This window comes from Silurus meridionalis, chromosome 9, assembly GCF_014805685.1.
Source record: "Silurus meridionalis isolate SWU-2019-XX chromosome 9, ASM1480568v1, whole genome shotgun sequence".
Classification (NCBI taxonomy): Eukaryota; Metazoa; Chordata; class Actinopteri; order Siluriformes; family Siluridae; genus Silurus; species Silurus meridionalis.
This window is the reverse complement of record NC_060892.1, coordinates 20,384,930-20,402,940: the sequence shown is the minus strand read 5'-3', so window position 1 is coordinate 20,402,940 and position 18,011 is coordinate 20,384,930. Positions and strand designations below refer to the sequence as shown.

At 38.1% G+C, this 18,011-nt stretch overlaps 1 protein-coding gene across 2 annotated transcripts; it reads right to left on the bottom strand.

Annotated features, from left to right (window-relative positions):
- Nucleotides 1-119: 119 nt before the first annotated feature.
- hps3 (HPS3 biogenesis of lysosomal organelles complex 2 subunit 1) lies at nucleotides 120-16,152 on the bottom strand. Of its 2 annotated transcripts, XM_046857515.1 has the most exons (18): nucleotides 15,590-16,152; nucleotides 12,250-12,759; nucleotides 11,785-11,959; nucleotides 11,602-11,684; nucleotides 11,321-11,507; nucleotides 9,918-9,999; nucleotides 8,990-9,144; nucleotides 8,546-8,647; nucleotides 7,468-7,576; nucleotides 7,131-7,306; nucleotides 6,439-6,619; nucleotides 5,692-5,925; nucleotides 5,028-5,213; nucleotides 4,735-4,929; nucleotides 4,018-4,125; nucleotides 2,602-2,808; nucleotides 2,318-2,408; nucleotides 120-1,192 (listed from the first exon to the last, which is right to left on the bottom strand). In XM_046857515.1, exons 1-18 carry the CDS (start codon nucleotides 15,804-15,806, stop codon nucleotides 1,065-1,067), a joined length of 3,126 nt encoding a protein of 1,041 aa, XP_046713471.1. In that variant the 5' UTR covers nucleotides 15,807-16,152; the 3' UTR covers nucleotides 120-1,064. The 2 variants fall into 2 exon arrangements, with proteins under 2 accessions (XP_046713471.1, XP_046713472.1); XM_046857516.1 differs by lacking the exon at nucleotides 8,546-8,647.
- Between the last annotated feature and the right edge of the window lie 1,859 nt (nucleotides 16,153-18,011).

Sequence of the window (18,011 nt, the reverse complement as noted above, 5' to 3'; positions counted from 1 at the left end):
TAAAAAAAAATAAAAAATAAAATAAACTACTTTTTCATCGCAACAGAAGTTAGATATACTGTTTATGTTATACGAAAGCTCTGGCTATATTTGCAATGGCTTAATATAGACCAAATAAAAACATTAACAAAAGCATTTTAATTATCAGCACACAATAGATAAAGTACAGATGAGTGCAAAGAAAGTGCAAATACTTACATCTATCAGTCATAAGATGTTTTAAATCCAGTGTGTACTAACCGTTAAGGCAACCGACCAAGGCATATGTTTTGTCATGTCTTGTTTTAGCCTATAAAGCTAAAATATTCCCATACCGTACCTGAGAAATCCTGAAAACAGCACTTAAATTTGTGAAAAGAAAAGAAAAAACAGAAGTGGTTCTTAATGTATTTAAATTTCATTGTTTTAACAATTGTGCTTACTTGAACTCACATGGATACAATGTTAAATTTATCATCATGAGCTCAGGAGGGTGTTTTATGACTATGTAGCACTGAATCAAAAAATAAAAATAAAATAAAATACACCATGATTTGGATAGTTAATCTGTTACCCTTAACTTCAGGCAACTCAGTGCAGAAGCATGACACATTTTTTTTCTTGTATTTCAGAAACGGAAATATGCTTACCTACAGGTTTTTATGAAATGCAAAAAAGAAAAAACTTCGCTTAGCATCTTAGCTTCAAACTATATGAAATAATGTGTGCTAAATCAGCCCAATTATTAGGTGTACAATGTAATTGTACAAATATTACATATTGTAGACCAAAAAAAAACCCAACTCATCCATATCCAGTTAAAACCAGCTTATAACATCTAGTTAAAAATGACTGAACTTTATTTGCTAACAGCAGCAGGTTTGTGCAAAACCCACAACCTTTTTTGTGTTAGTCCAGAAATCATATTCTACAGAGAAGACTTTGTTATCTTTAGTGTTGCATACTTGGTTAATATTATTGTATATAATCAATCACAATGTATAAGATCCACACAATCTTCCCCACAAGTATAAGATGCCATTCCCATGTGTTAGCTTATAGTCCTGACAATGCTGTCCTGCAGTTCATGTAAGGAGATGCCTCTGGCTGCATTTCAGAAGATGAGGCAGGAAGAAGTGTGCTGTACCATCGTCAGGTAACAAGTCCAAAAACTCTACTGGGCTCAGCTCCATGGATAACACTGTCAGAGTCTCTGTTAGAAACACAAAATCAACAAAGAAATGTCACATGGCCAAAATAGGACTGAAGACACAATGCCTCAATCTCGTCTACATAAAAAGAAGGATCAGACCCAATGGTTTCTAATGGTCTTAAAAACAAATCATTGGTCAGAAAAAATTAAACAGATTAATGTAAATTATTGTGGGATCGTTATTTCCTTCTTTATGCCATGTAGGTGACAGCTGTTGCAAAGTCTGTGTTGTTCCATTCATTGTTGAGCTTTAAACAGATGAAGAGTTTTTTTTTATCCAGATATGTTGAATTTTACATTTTAATCATTTGAATCATCATGATTTTATTTTTGAAAACACAGAAGTCTCAGGAGTGCATTTGATAATTATTGCATGTTAGTGCATGACAAATGATTAGGTAATAAAAGCAATAAAACGTTATTTTTGTCTGTTTGGGTTCTGCCTTTGTTTTGTTGCCCAGGAGTCGACAAGATATTTATTTGCTATAAACATTTGTGACATCAATACAAAGTTCACTGCCATCTGTCATAAGTGAAATTAATACACAGAATAGTATGAAGCAACTGAAAACTGAAAAGTAATTTCCCCCTACCAGAAGCCCACTGCTTTGCTCTTGATAATACAAGGCTATTAAATTAGTTTACAGTATCTATTTTAAATATTCCTGTAAAGCCAAAAATGTGAACTGAATCATAAAACCTATTATATCAACTGCATATATGGGACATAAGTTATATCGGTAGGAGAATGCTGAGGATGGAGCCGCCAGGAAGGAGGAAATGAGGAAGGCCAAGGAGGAGGTTTATGGATGTGGTGAGGGAAGACATGCAGGTAGTTGGTTTGAAAGAGGCAGATGTAGAGAGGACAGTGGGGTATGGAGACGGATGATCTGCTGTGGCGACCCCAATGGGAGAAGCCGAAAGAAGAAGAAGAACATCTGTATTGCTACCTATAAGAGTCTGAAGTCTTTTACTTAAAAAAAAGTTACACTGCTCATGTGGAAATCTTTCGAGAGCTGTAAAAAAACAATACAGTAGGCATTACCAATCTACTGCCTGGCCCATGGAATGCTAGCAGAATAGATCTGTTCTAGTATTTTTGTAAGATATAATGCAAACAGCTACCTTTGAGAGCAGTGAGTAGAACAATGTTATCTTCTGAAGAAAGCCGTATCCTCTTACAAAGCTCAGGAAACAGTTTCTGCCACCACAGAGCCTGCGCAGGCAACAGAAAAGAATAGAAACCGAATACTTTAGATTCAAAATTAAGTTGGATTCTACAGCAAATAAGATTTATGTATTTTACTTATTCTTAGATTTATGTATTTAGTATTTCTTTATTGTTTCAATCATTTGCCAATTAAGTAGTATTATTTGAGCAGTTATGAGCATGCATTGTAGCTGTGTACCATTTTGTCACTATGTAACTCATGGTTGGCATAGGGGATGATAGCTTGCGGCCAGCGGTCCAATAACTTGTCAATCGCAAGCTGATGTTGACCCAGTTTGGTGGCACAGAGCACGTGAATGCTAAGGTCGGCGTTATCCACATCTGGTAGCTGTTCCAGCAGAGGTATAATGGAGGACACGTCTAGAGTGGGGCCACACAGCAGAGACTGCAACATGTAATACAGAGAACACTACAATGAGTTCAACGTTTACACTTTAGCACTAATTCCCTCAATGTGCCTTTAATATGACTTTAGCAGAGATGCCAATGTATCTAACGTAGCAAGAATGTGTCCACGCTAAGAGCGCTTCTGCTAAACAACACATTCTGCTAGTGTTGTTTATGAACGAGTCAGTGCTGTTTGGTTGATGATGACGGCCGGCTCACACACATCGTTATTTTTTGCAGGCTTTCAAGGAAAGATCAGTAAATGTGAATTCATTTACCTCACAAACATGTTTTACAGACCCTGTCAAAAGGTTGGAAAGACCTAGTCCTTTATAATTTTTGAGACACATGAATTTTTCTTTTGTTTATATGCAACAAACTAGATAATTTAACAGTATTTTCATCAAGCTGTCTCTTTAGGCAAAACATGAAGTTTTGGATGAAAACGCATTTCCCTAAGTCACGTTTTTGTAATTTTTCGAGAAAATGCATTATAGACCTACGTACAGTATATAGGTTATATGTTGAAAGGAATACTGAACCAACATGGCTACAATTACCTACTTCGCCACCATGCACTTCCATTTGTACTAATTAGAACCAACTTAGCCAAAAAAAAGAAAAAAGAAAAAGAAAAATGACCCGAATCTTCGTCCAAGTTCTGTAGTCGTTATATAGAGAGTAAACAGTCGGCAGGAGCGTTATCTCTCATGAAATGTCCTGTCCAGTCAACACACTTAAATCTTTTGGACTCCTCTGGGATGAACTGGATCACAAGGTCAGTAGGAAATATCCAACCACTGAAGAACACCTTTGGCAAGTTATACAAGTATTTTAGCTGAATGTTTGGAGAAACTAACTGAACATATGCCAGGAGTATGTAAAGTTGTTATTCATGCAAGGGGGTGGATTTTTCTTTGAAAATAAACTTTAGCTTCTGTACATTTATCTATTTGTTTGGCCAAAATAAATCTTTAATAAATTAGCTAGATGTTGCATATAAATAAAAGGAACATGCATGCGTCTTTTAAATACAATAAAAAAACTAGGTGTTATTTTTATTTTTTTCTAAATTTTGAATAAAAGTGTCTTATTGTGGTGTTTGATTACACAACTTGAATTCAAGTGATTGTACAGTACAACAAATTCATGCAGCGCACACTACTCATCAAATGTTGCTGACAGGCAAGCATGCTGAGTTACAGACCTGGAGTTTCTGAAGTTCTTCTTGGTGGTCATGTGTAATGTTGAATTGAGCAGGAGTCATAAGGCTCAACCATGGGGACAGTGGTCCATAATGAGAGCAAGAGTTAATCTGGAAGGGCAGAAAAAGGTCAGGGGTCACTTCTATACGATAAACCAAACAAGGTTACAGGTTTAACTAAACTATTAACTATTTTTCAAATATCTGTGGAGATTAATATTAAAAGTGGTCCCAGACCATCCAACTGTGAACAGGAATAAAACATAGTTCCTCTGAGGGGGTGTGCAGTTCATTTTTGACATAGACCATTTACACATAATTTCCTTAGATATAAACTAGTGTGTGCATATATACGTTTTTACTTATAGTAACCACCAGGATTTTGGGTAAAAAAGGACATCATTATTGTTTTTTAGATAAAGTTTTTTCCTCAGATTCTAGGAAAAGCTTTGTGTTGAATGGTTAAAATGTCTCACAGGAAAAAAAATTCTCATTAATCATATTCTAAATGCCATTACTATTAGCATTATTTGGACATTTTTAGGTTTGGCATATGGTTGTACGTTAACTTGTACATTAAGATTCTGAACTTGTGTTATGCTGTGTCTTGTTATATTGTGAGCACCTTTGTTGTATTCCACCTGTTTGTTAATTTTGTCATTGATGCCACCTGTGTCTCATTTTTTCCTGGCACAATGTGAACTTAGGGTCTGAACTAACCAAGTCCTCAGCTGATTTAAGCGCTTTAATGCCTGATCGCGCCCTGTTGATGTTGCGCTCGATATATAAAGAGGTGAGATGGAATGCCAGCTCCTGGATAATCGATTCCTGAGACGATGCCACGAGCAGAGCCTCCCAAAAATCCACCAGCAGCTGAGGAATGCTTCGAGGCTCTGTACTGTCCTTACACAATTCCTGCAACAGTGAAAGACAAATGAAAGAAAACGAAGAAGCATTATCCATGCAAAATGTGCTTTTGAAAATGACACTGCTCCATGTTTAATTTGCTGTACCTGAAAGAAGAGTTCAGCCTCTTTCAGTTTGACCTTGCTGTTCTCATGAAGTGCCACAATGGCAGCCACCAGCAGGCCATCTTGAGTGTCCCGTAGGTGCTGTGCCAACTGAGTGGGCACCACATCCTTCCCTTTGAGATGCACAAGAAGCTTTGGCTCCTCTATGAAGCCATACACCTGCAGCATCTGGCCAAAATGATAAGGGCAGAGAAAGATTTTTTTTGTTTTTATTTGTTGTTGAATAAATATGCATAGGTTACTTTCTAATTCCCAAAAGCCTAAACATTATCACAGAGGTGCCTTAGCAGGTAAAGGAAAAACATGTAACAAGCATGTATTAGCTGCAACACGCAGAAATGTTTAATGTATGCTAAATTTGATTAAATATATGTTTGTCCATAAATCCAGTCATGTTCATATCATGCTGCATATAATACAAATATTTCCTATAATATAGAAAAAAATAGGTGGACTTTAACAAAAAATAAAAGAGTTTTTTGCTTTAATTAACATAATTGTCTGCAAAATATGCACAAGGACTAAAAAAAACTTTGTTTATGGCTTATCTAAACTGCATATAATAACAGGCTGCTGCTTTGTATGGGAACAAGCAAAAAGAATCACAAACCAAATTAAGGAAAAAAAAAACAGTAAACGTTCTCACCTCAGCATGCCGATCCATCTGCTGTTGGTAGTAGTGCAGGTCTCCTAAGCGCAGTGCCTGAGCAGCCTTACACAGCGTGACTGTGACTGATGGGGCACCACTGAGCTCCAGCTGCTCCAGGTGTGCACGTGCACAGGCAGGATTAGCATTCTTCATGAACGAGCTGCTCACTACATATGGGAGCTGACCTGGCTCGGCTTTGCTGAAGATCTCCAACACTGTGTTTGCGGTTTTCTGATGATATAAACCTTACATTTTATAATCTGCCTTATATACTCCGCAGCCTGTGGGCTGCATATCTGTTTATAATACTATTAAGGATGCATTAATACTATTTTTTTAAGATGAGGACAAGATGAGGACAAGTACAAATGTTTTTGTACTCTTTAATACTCATATTCGCACTAACACCAAAATGAAGAACCCACTTAGTATAAAGCACAGGCCTCATTGGAACATTTTATTTAGCATTGTTTGTGGTTCCCTGGTTTAGATAGTGGCAACATGTACACCTTTGTTGCCAAGTTTTAATGATCCTACAATCCACTTATCCTTTAAATTACTGCAAGAATTTCTTAAACAGCTAAACATATCAGATATTATTTTATAGACAGATAAGTAGACTAAAGTGTTTGGATTCTGCTGTATACCCATCCATGGTATGTTATGCATATGTATTTTATTCTATTTTCATTAAAACAGAATATATGGTATATATCAGGTCGGATTTTCAAGTAGCTTTCTTACTTCGCTGAGCTCTTCCATGGTTTCCTCATAGAGAGAATGCTTAAGGAAGAAGAGGAATCCTTTCCCATAATTTGGAACAGGATCCCTACGTATTTCCGTGTTTCTCTGGATTACCTCAGTCACCGACAGCCCGGACATCTTGTAGTACGGAAGAGCCAGGTGACAATTCCGCTTATCCATCCTGCAAAGCAAATAGAAATGGAGTAATGCAGAAGTACTGTGTGAAAACGACTATCGGTTATAAATAGTTTTTGAAAAGTCAAATGTGTTTGCATTTGAAATGTCAGGAAAACCATGTCTTCACGTAAACTACAAGCTTATTACTGGCTAGACAGAAAATATTAACTGCAAGGCATCTGCATGTCATAAGTACATCTAGATCAAGAAAGACTAAATGTAAAATCATGCAAACCAAGTAAAAAAAATTTTCATTTCAAGAGATTTGATTAATTTACACAAAGACAGTTTAATGAGACAGGAAAGATTTTTGAAAGAAATAAAAAAAAAAATACATCCATTATTCATTAAACAGAGAAGAATGCTTATTGTCTGAGTCTAACCTCTAAAAGGTATAAACGCTGTCATCACATTATCATGTTAGTTTCTTGCCCATACCCTTCGTATGTAAGGAATTTAAAGAAGCTGAAGATTAAAACATGAGAGTGCCGTGTGGCAGTTTTTCTCTCTTTCACCTGCTGAAGCAGTCTCCCAGTTGGGCACAACTCTCCTGGAAAGCTTCCTGGATCTCGTCTCTATCTGCACAGGGACTAAGCAGAGCGGATCTGAGCAGCAGGTGAGCTTCACTCAGCAGATGAATGCAGTCCTGAGACAGCGGACTCGTCTGCTCGTATCGTTTGCTGTAATCCACCTGCCAGAGAAAAACAACCAATGTGTAGGAATGTACAAATGCATTATTGAATATTAGTATCAGCTGATCAATGTGTACTTCAGGCATTGCCATGTCTATCAATGCATTAAATAAACATGCACTTGCTATTAAGCAGAGTGGGGAAAAAACAGATAAGTTACCATTTCCCTGTAGAGCTGCAGTGTGGACACAGTGCTTATAACATACAGGTTCCAGCCATGACTGCTCTCGCTGGGCTCTTTTACTTTCGACACAGACGTCTTCCTGGATCTAGTACCAAAATAATAAACACAATAACAATCAATCTCAGCACACCTCGAAGAATTAATGTTGGATTCTAACCAATCCTTAGCTTTACACAATGTCCTACACTGCAACGTCTAAAAGCCTTATTGGAACCTATTTGTTCTAAAAGTGATTCATCAAGTCCTTGTTTTGTTTTTTCCATGTAACAACTGCACAAATGCTGCTTGTTCCTGTATTCACTTATTTTATCCAAGTTAAGGACAAGATGATCTGAACAAAAATAATCCCTCTTATTACATTCCTTAAGAAGTATAACGCGAAGAAATTTGAAACTAGGCTAGCACACTGACCTTTAATAAGCTTTTTCAACTGTACACCACATATCACTTGCTTCTAGTGTTTATATTATTGAGTTACAAGGATAATATGCTACAGCAGTCCATTCATCATAAGAAATAATCTGCTATGCATGACTGAGCAAAATAGCTTTGGTTATTAGAGAAGTACAGGCAAGACGTGAGAAATTCAATGTTCTTTATTGTTTTCTAAAGCAAAGAACACCCAGTACACCTTTAAAAAAATTTTTTTTTTAAGTAAACTACACTTTGACTGACCCACCTATCGACTCCTGAATTAAATCAATATGCTGTTTAGGGCAAATGGAAAACTGCTGATTCTTACTTTTTGCGTGCCAATACTTACAATTATTTGCCCTTATTCTCCTGCTGTTTATTTTCTGACTAAAATGTTTACTGTCATTAATACCTGCACTACAGTAATAGAACATGAGTTAAACCTCTGTGTCACAAACGATTTCTTAGTATTTCCTTTATACAAAAGACAGAAGGAAAAAAAAAAGGGAATTCCAAACAGAGTGTTAGATTCGGTGGTTTCACACAGGATTAGCACGTGAACAGGGGTATGTTAGCGTTCTTTCAGGGAATTGTTTTATGCTTGGCATGTTATTAGGGTGAACACACTGGACTGACTTACAGAAAAGACCTGGACAGGAAGCTCTCCAGGGCTGGGCTGGCGGTCGGATCTATACCTACTGCTAGGAAAATCCCTGCCAGTGATTTCTGCCCTTTTGATTTGCTACAATACAGAGCATTCACTGAGTGTCAATGCATGTGAACCATGAAACACACAAGTTACTAAACCACACAACGTATGAGCTGCAAGAAATTTGGGAAATCGTATTGCTTGTATACATATCTAATAATAGCAGTCTCTTTTAAGTTGTTTGATATTTAATTATTGAGAATATATAAAAACTGCAGCGAATCAAAGCAAACTTAAATAGCAAGAATCAAAGCGGCTAAATCCAAGTTGTGAGCTAGTGAGATGTCAGAGCTTTATTGATCTTTTTTCTCACTGCACTCATCTACACAAAGAAAGCCTTGTTCCTGAAGAAAGACACCATTTACAGTGACCTACAGAGATCTTTTAGTCGATCGTTCTGTCTCTTGTTTAGTCTCAACGTCAGCAGCTGTGAGCAGCACAATCTGATTTCTATCATGGCACAGAGACTTCAGGCCGATGAACAGCTGAATACGTAGGGCACAAACTTCCATAGTGAAAGGAGGACAGGCCTGGGGAAAAAAAAAAAAGAATGAAATCACAGACGAATGTGTGGTGTTAAAAAAAACTCTGATATTCACAAAAACACTGTTTGATGTTTGTCAGAGCTGCATAAGTATAGAACAAAATGTTTTGGGCAAACTAAAGCATATGATCACATGCATAATTCTTTATAAATTATATATCGGTACTATTTATATCGGTGCTTTTGCTTTTTTCCTGCCTCTGCCTTCATGCTTCTTCCATGTGAGTACCTCATTTGTTGCGTGTGCTCTGATGCTAATTCGGGATTAACACCATGTTTCATATACAGTATGTATATTCTAGGATCTATATTCTCATGTTAAAGTGACGCTGAGTGAACAAAGCAGGATGGTTTGGGTAAATATGTTTGCTGTCGGTTTCTCAAGTTCTTAATTCCTTTTCTTGCATCCTCTGGGGGAGGGGGCTAAGAAGTGTGAAATGGATGCGTAGACAGAAAAACGAGGAAACAGAACAAAAAGGGAAGTATCCGATGTTATTTGAATGTTTGTTTTAGTCTTTCTACTTCGCAAATCAAAGCTGTCTGTTACAACTGGAACAAAACAATTTTGTTTTCTCCTCTGCATTACTGAATATCTTCCTGTTTCTATGTAAAAAAAAGAGTGAATGAATACATGCTGATTTACAACTGGTTAAAAATAAATGTTTTTTTTTCAAAAATGATTGTATTTGTATTCCAGATGTAATGCTGAGATGAAATAAATATGTTAGAATCAACTGTTTTAATTCAAATCCTGTTTACCTTCATGGTGGTGTCGATGTATGGGTCCTCGACTCGAGCAACCACCGCACTGCACCTCACAGAGAAACACTGCAGAGCATTTCTACAAAAACAAAAAGAGACTTCAAACATTTACTTTTGATCTGAAATAAGGGAATTTACATAATACTAAATATAAAATACAGAAGACAGGGGTAATGTAGGAGAAGTAGGTCAGCTAACATACAAATCTGATTAAAAATGGGAACCATAATAAAGGTCATTATAAACAATGCTGTTTCAATTCTCAATTTTGATTGGTCAAAAGCTAACTATGTACTATGTATCAGGCAAAACATTATGGGGTTATAACATTATAACATTTTACCAGTGAAGTGAACATCACTGATTATCTCTTCAGCATGGCACCTGTTAGTGGGTGGAATTTATTAAGCAGCAAGTGAACATTTTGTCCACAAATTTGATGTGTTAGAAGCAGGAATAATGGGCAAGCATAAGGATTTGAGTTTGACAAGGGCGAAATTGTGATGGCTAGACAACTGGGTCAGAGCATCTTCAAAGCTGCAGCTCTTGTGGGCTGTTCCCGGTCTCCAATGGTCAATATCTACCAAATGTGGCTCAAGAAATGAACAGTGGTGAACCAGCGACAGGGTCATGTGTGGCCAAGGCTCACTGATGCAAGTGGGGAGCAAAGGCTGGCCCGTGTGTTCCAACAGACGAGCTCCTGTAGCTCAAATTGCTAAAGAAGTTAAAGCTGGTAATGCTGCAATGAGTCAGGACTGTTTGGCAGCAAAAGGGGACCAAAACAATATATGTAGTCATAATGTTATGCTTGATCGTTGTATAGGTATTAATGGAAGTAAGGACATTTTAGGACATGTATTTCCTGGATCTAACAAGACAAGCTACGTTAGTTGTCATAAATTTCCAGAGAAAGTGAAAGAGAAAAGCAGTGGCTTGTGGGGAAACGACTGTTATCAATTACAGCATATTACAGCAGCTATACTTGGTTTGCTATACACTTGGTTTGGTATAAACACCATGGATACACAGTGATCGCCCGGAACTCGCGGGGGGTTACGTTCTAAGAGCCCCCACAAGTTCAGAAAATCCACGAATTTTGGACGCACCCCTGCAGCCCTATTGGTACCTTAGTGAATTCACTTAGACATTGTCACTTTATAAACGTAGTAGTGTACAGTATTTGTCCAAATCCATATTTTAAAATGTTATTCCTGACGCTCCTGAACATTTGGTCCCTTTGCGGATTTCTGCAAATTTCAAGATAATCCGCATCTTGCTGTTAGTTAGGTTCCAAATGAGAACCCGCGAATATTCAGAGCAAATTTTCAGACTTCCGAACCGTGAATTATCGGGGGTTGACTGTATGATTATATCCAAATAAGCCGTTCTAACACTCTTACCGTGTGAGGACATATAGAAACTGGTTGCAGAGCAAAGCCTGAAGAGCCTTTTCTGGGTACTGGTAGGTTGAGATGAGCTCTACTGTGTTCTTCAGGCTGTACATGTAACCAGCATTTGGCAGAGAAAAGAAGCAGAACATACAGGCGGGATCGTTCTTTTTAGTGTCACTGCTTAGATCTGGATTGCCTACACAGAGTGAGAGGAGAGAAAGAGTGCAGAGAAATTGATGGTGTATGAAAAGAACATGATGTCTACTAAGCATAACCAGGGAAATGATTACCAGTGAATATTGGGTGGAGCTGCAGGGAGTGTAATCGTGTCTCCTCCACAGTGCAGCCCTGAAAGAAATCTGGGGCAAACCTCCTAAAAATAAAAAAAAGACAAAAGACAAACATGCACTCGGCTTCCCCACAACATACACAAAGCAAACAAACTGATCAAGAGACCTGTGTTTTTATTGCACCTGTATAATATGTAGGTGACTCCCATATTGTCCTTCGCCTCGGTGTTCATCCCAGTCCACTCTAAAGACAGAGACACCCCACAGTCTTTTGCCTTATCTCCCAGTATCTCCAGATGCTTCGGGAACACAAAGAAGTCATCTGAGTCAAGGGGACTCTGGGGTTCTTTTTTGACATCTAGATCAAAAGGAAATGAAACCTGTAAACTCCCATTCTTTTTTGCAGGAAGCACCAAGAAAACACAACTGGAATTAACATCTGTTGCAATACTTTTTTCTGAATTTTAACAGCGTTCCATTACGTTTAGAAAATAAGCCTTAGATTTAATCATTTAATATATATAAGTCACAGCTGGTACCAATTGTAAAACAGAGCAACTTGAGTAAATTGCATTATTCCTATTTTAAATCAGAGAATCAGATCTATATAAAATGTTTAAAGGCAAAAACTACTAATATCTATAATACCATTGTTGGGTACACCTGCTGCAGTCATATCATCATCATCATGCTTCTGCATATGCTCTTCATCGAATGCACATCTCATTTCCAGATTCTCCAGCTTCACCACCAGCACCTCTAGCTCTGTCTGCAAAGCAACGTACCCACTACAGAGTGCCACCTGCAATGGGCTCAAGCCAGAAACATACAGGATGAGGAGCCTCTCAAAGTCAAGCGCGTCAAGTTGATCGGTAAGCGGCTGTCGCTTCAGGCCAAACAGCACCAGGGTCTTTGCGCAGGCCACCAGCAGGGCACCTGTTATGGAGCAGCAGGTAGTAAAGAGCGGGGTCTCCGATAATGGAATCTCCACAATCTCCATCTGTTCCTTGGGGGCACCATGAAGTGCCGAGCCACGCATGAGGTGTCCGAGCAAGCGAACACCAACACGCTTCCTCTCAGCTGCTTGGTAGCGCCAGTTTGTGTAGGCCCTCAGGTATGTGGCACCATTTTTCTCCTCTATGGTAACCAGGTAATCCCCTATAAAGAGAACAAAATGTACAAATACATGATTTATTTATTTATTTTTTTTTTTTATTTTATTTATTTATTTATTTATTTATTAGAGGTGTAAGGATACATAAAATTCAGTTCGGTGCGTACCTCGGTTTTTAAGTCACGGTTCAGTTAAATTTCGGTAGTTTGGGGGAAAAATGCAACATCAACAGTTTACAAATTATGTAAACAATTTTAAATAAAATGCCTGCTTGGTTAAATAATATTTTAAAAAATGTTATAAAAATTGAATAAATCACATTAATACAATACACATTTTATTATATTGATTAAATTGAGCAATTGAGCGCCGCATCCTAACCACTAGAAAAAAATTATAATAAATAGTTTACATTTGTTAGACTTAGTTTGGGCAGATGTGCATGTGTGTGTGTGTGTGTGTGTGTGTGTGTGTGCAGTTGACATTTATATTAGTATTATTAATATATAATCAATAACGAATTCTTTCTACTTATTTCAGCATATTTTGACAAAAATTTTCACTCCGTCTATCCTTCAATCATTCAGGTTTCACATGCGATGTATGATGCCCGTGGTGTCTTTTCTGATCAGGGAATTATCGCACAACAACCAGAGATATGTGAGCCCAGACAAAGACATTCCGTGTATCTTGCATAAATACGTAGGCTGAAATAAGTGCTGTTTTGAACTTGTTTAGATTGCTGCTTCGTGGTATCTACTTATTTGCATGATTTATCTTTAAGTAGTTTTAAAGAAAGTTATAGGCCATTGTTAATTTTAATAGATATCAATCAGTGTTTAACTAATTAATATCATTCTTAATTAAAGTCTTTTCACATAAACTGATTGAGAAGCTGTTGATTAAAAGATTCTTAGCTATAAGATATATAGCTTTAATAAATAATAGTACTTTCAAAACTTAAGTACATATTAAAACAAATAATTTGCACTTTTACTCCAGTAAAAGTTTAAAAAAAGAACTTTTACTAGAGCAATATTTTTCTGTAGATTCTTTAGAGACTTTATTGTCATTGTAGTGCTGCAACAAAATTAGTTTGGTTATCTAGTGTATCTCTACTTTAATTCATGTTCATTGCACTTTGTCTATCACTGCTTTAAATGAAGAATAACTCGTTCTCAAGTTTGTGATGGACTTTAACAGGTAGCAGGGCAAGCGTTTCTCACGACACTTTGGAAGCCAAAGTTTAGAGAGACGACTCCTACAATAATGTAAAGCAGTGGTCCCAACCTTTTTTGTGCCATGGACCGGTTTTATGTCGGACAATATTTTCACAATATCTCAACACCTTTAAGGTGTGGCGAATAAATACAACAAAATAAAACTATATGACCGGCAAAAAAATGGTATTTTCTAAATATAATAATAAACATGAATCCACTGTTTTTTTTCTTGTTCATTTTGCTTGTGGGTTTCAATTTAGCGGTAATGTATTATGTGTTAGCGGCCGGAGCAGCCCCTTTAAGAAGGTAGCGGATGTAGGTAAAACATAGACATATGTGGAGGAGAGAATCCAGTAATTTTCCAAAATAAAACATCGTTCAGGATCAGACAATAAATAAAACGTAAATAATGTATGTTATGTATTCTTTCTGTGCGGCCCGGTACCAATTGACCCACGGACCGGCAAGGGGGTTGGGGACCACTGATGTAAAGGATGTTTGGTAAATAAAGTTTCATTTTGCTAATAAAAAAAAACAAAAAACATCAAAACAAAAAAGGGTTAACACATACTTTTGGGACACCCAGTAGATGTGCGAAAAATAAAAGTAAGCAAATAAACACTCTTAAGTACACAAATAAATGAAGGGACCCAAGTGTATATCTGTAAACCCCAAGAACACTTCTTCTTCTTCTTCTTCTTCTGTCAGCTGCTCCCATTAGGGGTCACCACAGCGGACCATCCGTCTCCATACTAATCTGTCCTCTACATCTGCTTCTTTCACACCAACTACCTGCATGTCTTCCCTCACCACATAAATAAACCTCCTCCTTTGCCTTCCTCTTTCCCTCTTCCTGGTGGCTCCATCCTCAGCATTCTTCTACCGATATACCCCATGTCCCTCCTCTGCACATGTCCAAACCATCTCAATCTCGCCTCTCTCACTTTGTCCCAAAAACGTCCTACATGCGCTGTCCCTCTAATAAACTCATTTCTAATCCTGTCCGTCATTGTCACTCCTAACAAAGATCTCAACATCTTCAGCTGTGCTACCTCCAGCTCCACCTCCTGTTTTTTACTCAATGCCACTGTCTCAAAACCATACAACATCGCAGGTCTCACTACAGTCCTATAAACTCTACCTTTCACTCTCGCAGATACTCTTCTATCACAAATCACTCCTGCCACTCTTCTCCACCCACTCCACTCTGCCTGCACTCTTTTCTTTACTTCTCTAACACACTCTCCATTACTCTGCACTGTTGACCCCAGGTACCTGAACTCCTCCACCTTCTCCACCTCTTCTCCCTGCAACTGCACCACTCCACTGCCCTTCTTCTCATTCACACACATGTACCCTGTCTTACTCCTACTTACTTTCATTCCCCTTCTCTCCAGCATGTACAATACAACGAGTGATGTATGTCTAGTATCATTTTTTTCTAGCGAAAAAAAGAAAAGAAACGAAAAAAATATATAATTCAAAAAAAATTTTTGAATATATAATAAAAAAAAAAGAGTAAAGATTAAGTTTTAATATGTGAGTTAGACTTTTTTATAACAACATAAAGTTAAAAGAAGATTTGAATCTTGCAATAAGAGTCATGGTTATTATTAATAACCTCTGGATATCAAGAAGATGAAAAACTCACCGATGTGACTGTACACGATGCTGTGCACTAATCCCATGGTGGAAAAGCGGCAGATGAGAGGACATTCCTCCTGCTCCATGCGATACGCCTCGATCCTGCATCCTCCAGCGGAGACAACGAACAGCGTGCCGCCGCCGCAGCACACCAGCCCGGGCTCCTGCTCCGCCGGGACGATCCGCTGAGACGCAAACGGGTGGCAGTTGTACACATGAACCATTTTAGCAGCATCAATCGATCACGCTTTCAATGTGCCTTTAACACGAGCAAATCCAGGTTTCAGTCCAATCATCATCCCTTACACCCAATACAGCTGTCTGCACAATATCACATGCTTTTCCGTCTCGTGATGATCCAGCAAAAAAAAAAAAAAAATTACATAAAACCGTTACTTTATTCAAAATGCCGCTTTCACTCACTGCGTGTCTTCTTTCACACAGTAAACACGTAAAAAATGATATAGATCTAAAGCTTCTCGCACAGGTAACGATTGTGAAAGTAAATTAGATAAATAACATTTCGCTGCATTGCTTACTTCCGCCTGGGACAGGGCGTGGCCTACGTGTACAGTCAACTGCCTCATTGGTTACCTGCCCTAACAACAGAACAACCTGCAATCTGATTGGCTATTAATACCCTTCGCACAGCCAGGAGGAAATTGTTCACAATATTTCTGTCGAATGTACAGTTTCGTACGGTGGCCAAGAAGTGCAAAACACATATGCTGGATGGCCCTTTCACGACCCTTTTTCAGTGTTCTGGCTGAGGCCAGAAGGTTCTCATCCAAGATTCTACAGTGCGTGGCCCCGTTCATGTCATGAAGTATTCCTGTACCCTTAGCAGAGAAACAGCCCCAAAGCAGAATGTTTCTTCCTCCATGTTTCACAGTGGGGATGGTGTTCTTGGAGTCATATTCTGCATTTCTCTGCCTCCAAACACGGCAAATCGATTTGATGCCAGAGAATTAAATTTTGATTTCATCTGACCACATCACTTTCTCTCATTCCTTTCAGGAATCATTTAGGTGTTCATTGGCAAACTTGAGACAGACCTATTCATGTGTATTCTTGAGCAGATAGACCTTGGCATATTACCAATGGTTTTCTGGGTGACTGTGGTCCCAGATCCCTTGAGATCATTAACAAGCTCCTCCCATGCAATTCTGGGCTGACCCCTCACCTTTTTTTTTGAGAATCATCCTTATCTCATGAGGTGAGATTTTGCATAGAGCTCTAGAGCGAGGGCGATTGATTTGTCTTGTATTTCTTCCATTTTTAAATTATCTCAAACAACAGTGGTCTCTTTCTACCCAAGGTTCCAGCTGATGGTCTACATTCTTGTCCCTGACGTCCTTTGTGACAATTTCTTTTATACACATAATAAGTTGATATTAGGAGTTCTTTCTTAAACAGACGAGACTAATTTGGGTCTGTGGGAGTCAGAATTCTTGTTGGTACAGGATCAAATACTTATTTCATTTAATTAAATACAAAATAATTTATATATAATATTAATTAAATATTTGTTCTGGATTTTATATTTTATATTGTTTTACTTTCTGTTCAAATAAACCTACCAAAAATGTTTTTATTGTTATTTTATTTATATTATATTATATATATATATATATATATATATATATATATACATACATACACACGTTTTTACGCTGGATGCCCTTCCCAACGCAACCCTCCCCATTTATCAGGGCTTGGGACCGGCATATACATATATATACTCACCGGCCACTTTATTAAGTACACCTTACTAGTACCGGGTTGGACCCCCTTTTGCCTTCAGAACTGCCTTAATCCTTTGTGGCATAGATTCAACAAGGTACTGGAAACATTGCTCAGAGATTTTGGTCCATATTGACATAATAGCATTATGCAGTTGCTGCAGATTTGTCAGCTGCACATCCATGATGCGAATCTCACGTTCCACCATATCCCAAAGATGCTCTATTGGATTGAGATCTGGTGACTGTGGCGGCCATTTGAGTACAGTGAACTCATTGTCATGTTCAAGAAACCAGTCTGAGATGATTCGCGTTTTATGACATGGCGCATTATCCTGCTGGAAGTAGCCATCAGAAGATGGGTACACTGTGGTAATAAAGGGATGGACATGGTCAGCAACAATACTCAGGTAGGCTGTGCCGTTGACACGATGCTCAATTGGTACTAATGGGCCCAAAGTGTGCCAAGAAAATATCCCCCACACCATTACACCACCACCACCAGCCTGAACCGTTGATACAAGGCAGGATGGATCCATGCTTTCATGTTGTTGACGCCAAATTCTGACCCTACCATCCAAATGTTGCAGCAAAAATCGAGACTCATCAGACCAGGCAACGTTTTTCCAATCTTCTATTGTTCAATTTTGGTGATACTGTGCGAATTGTAGCCTCAGTTTCCTGTTC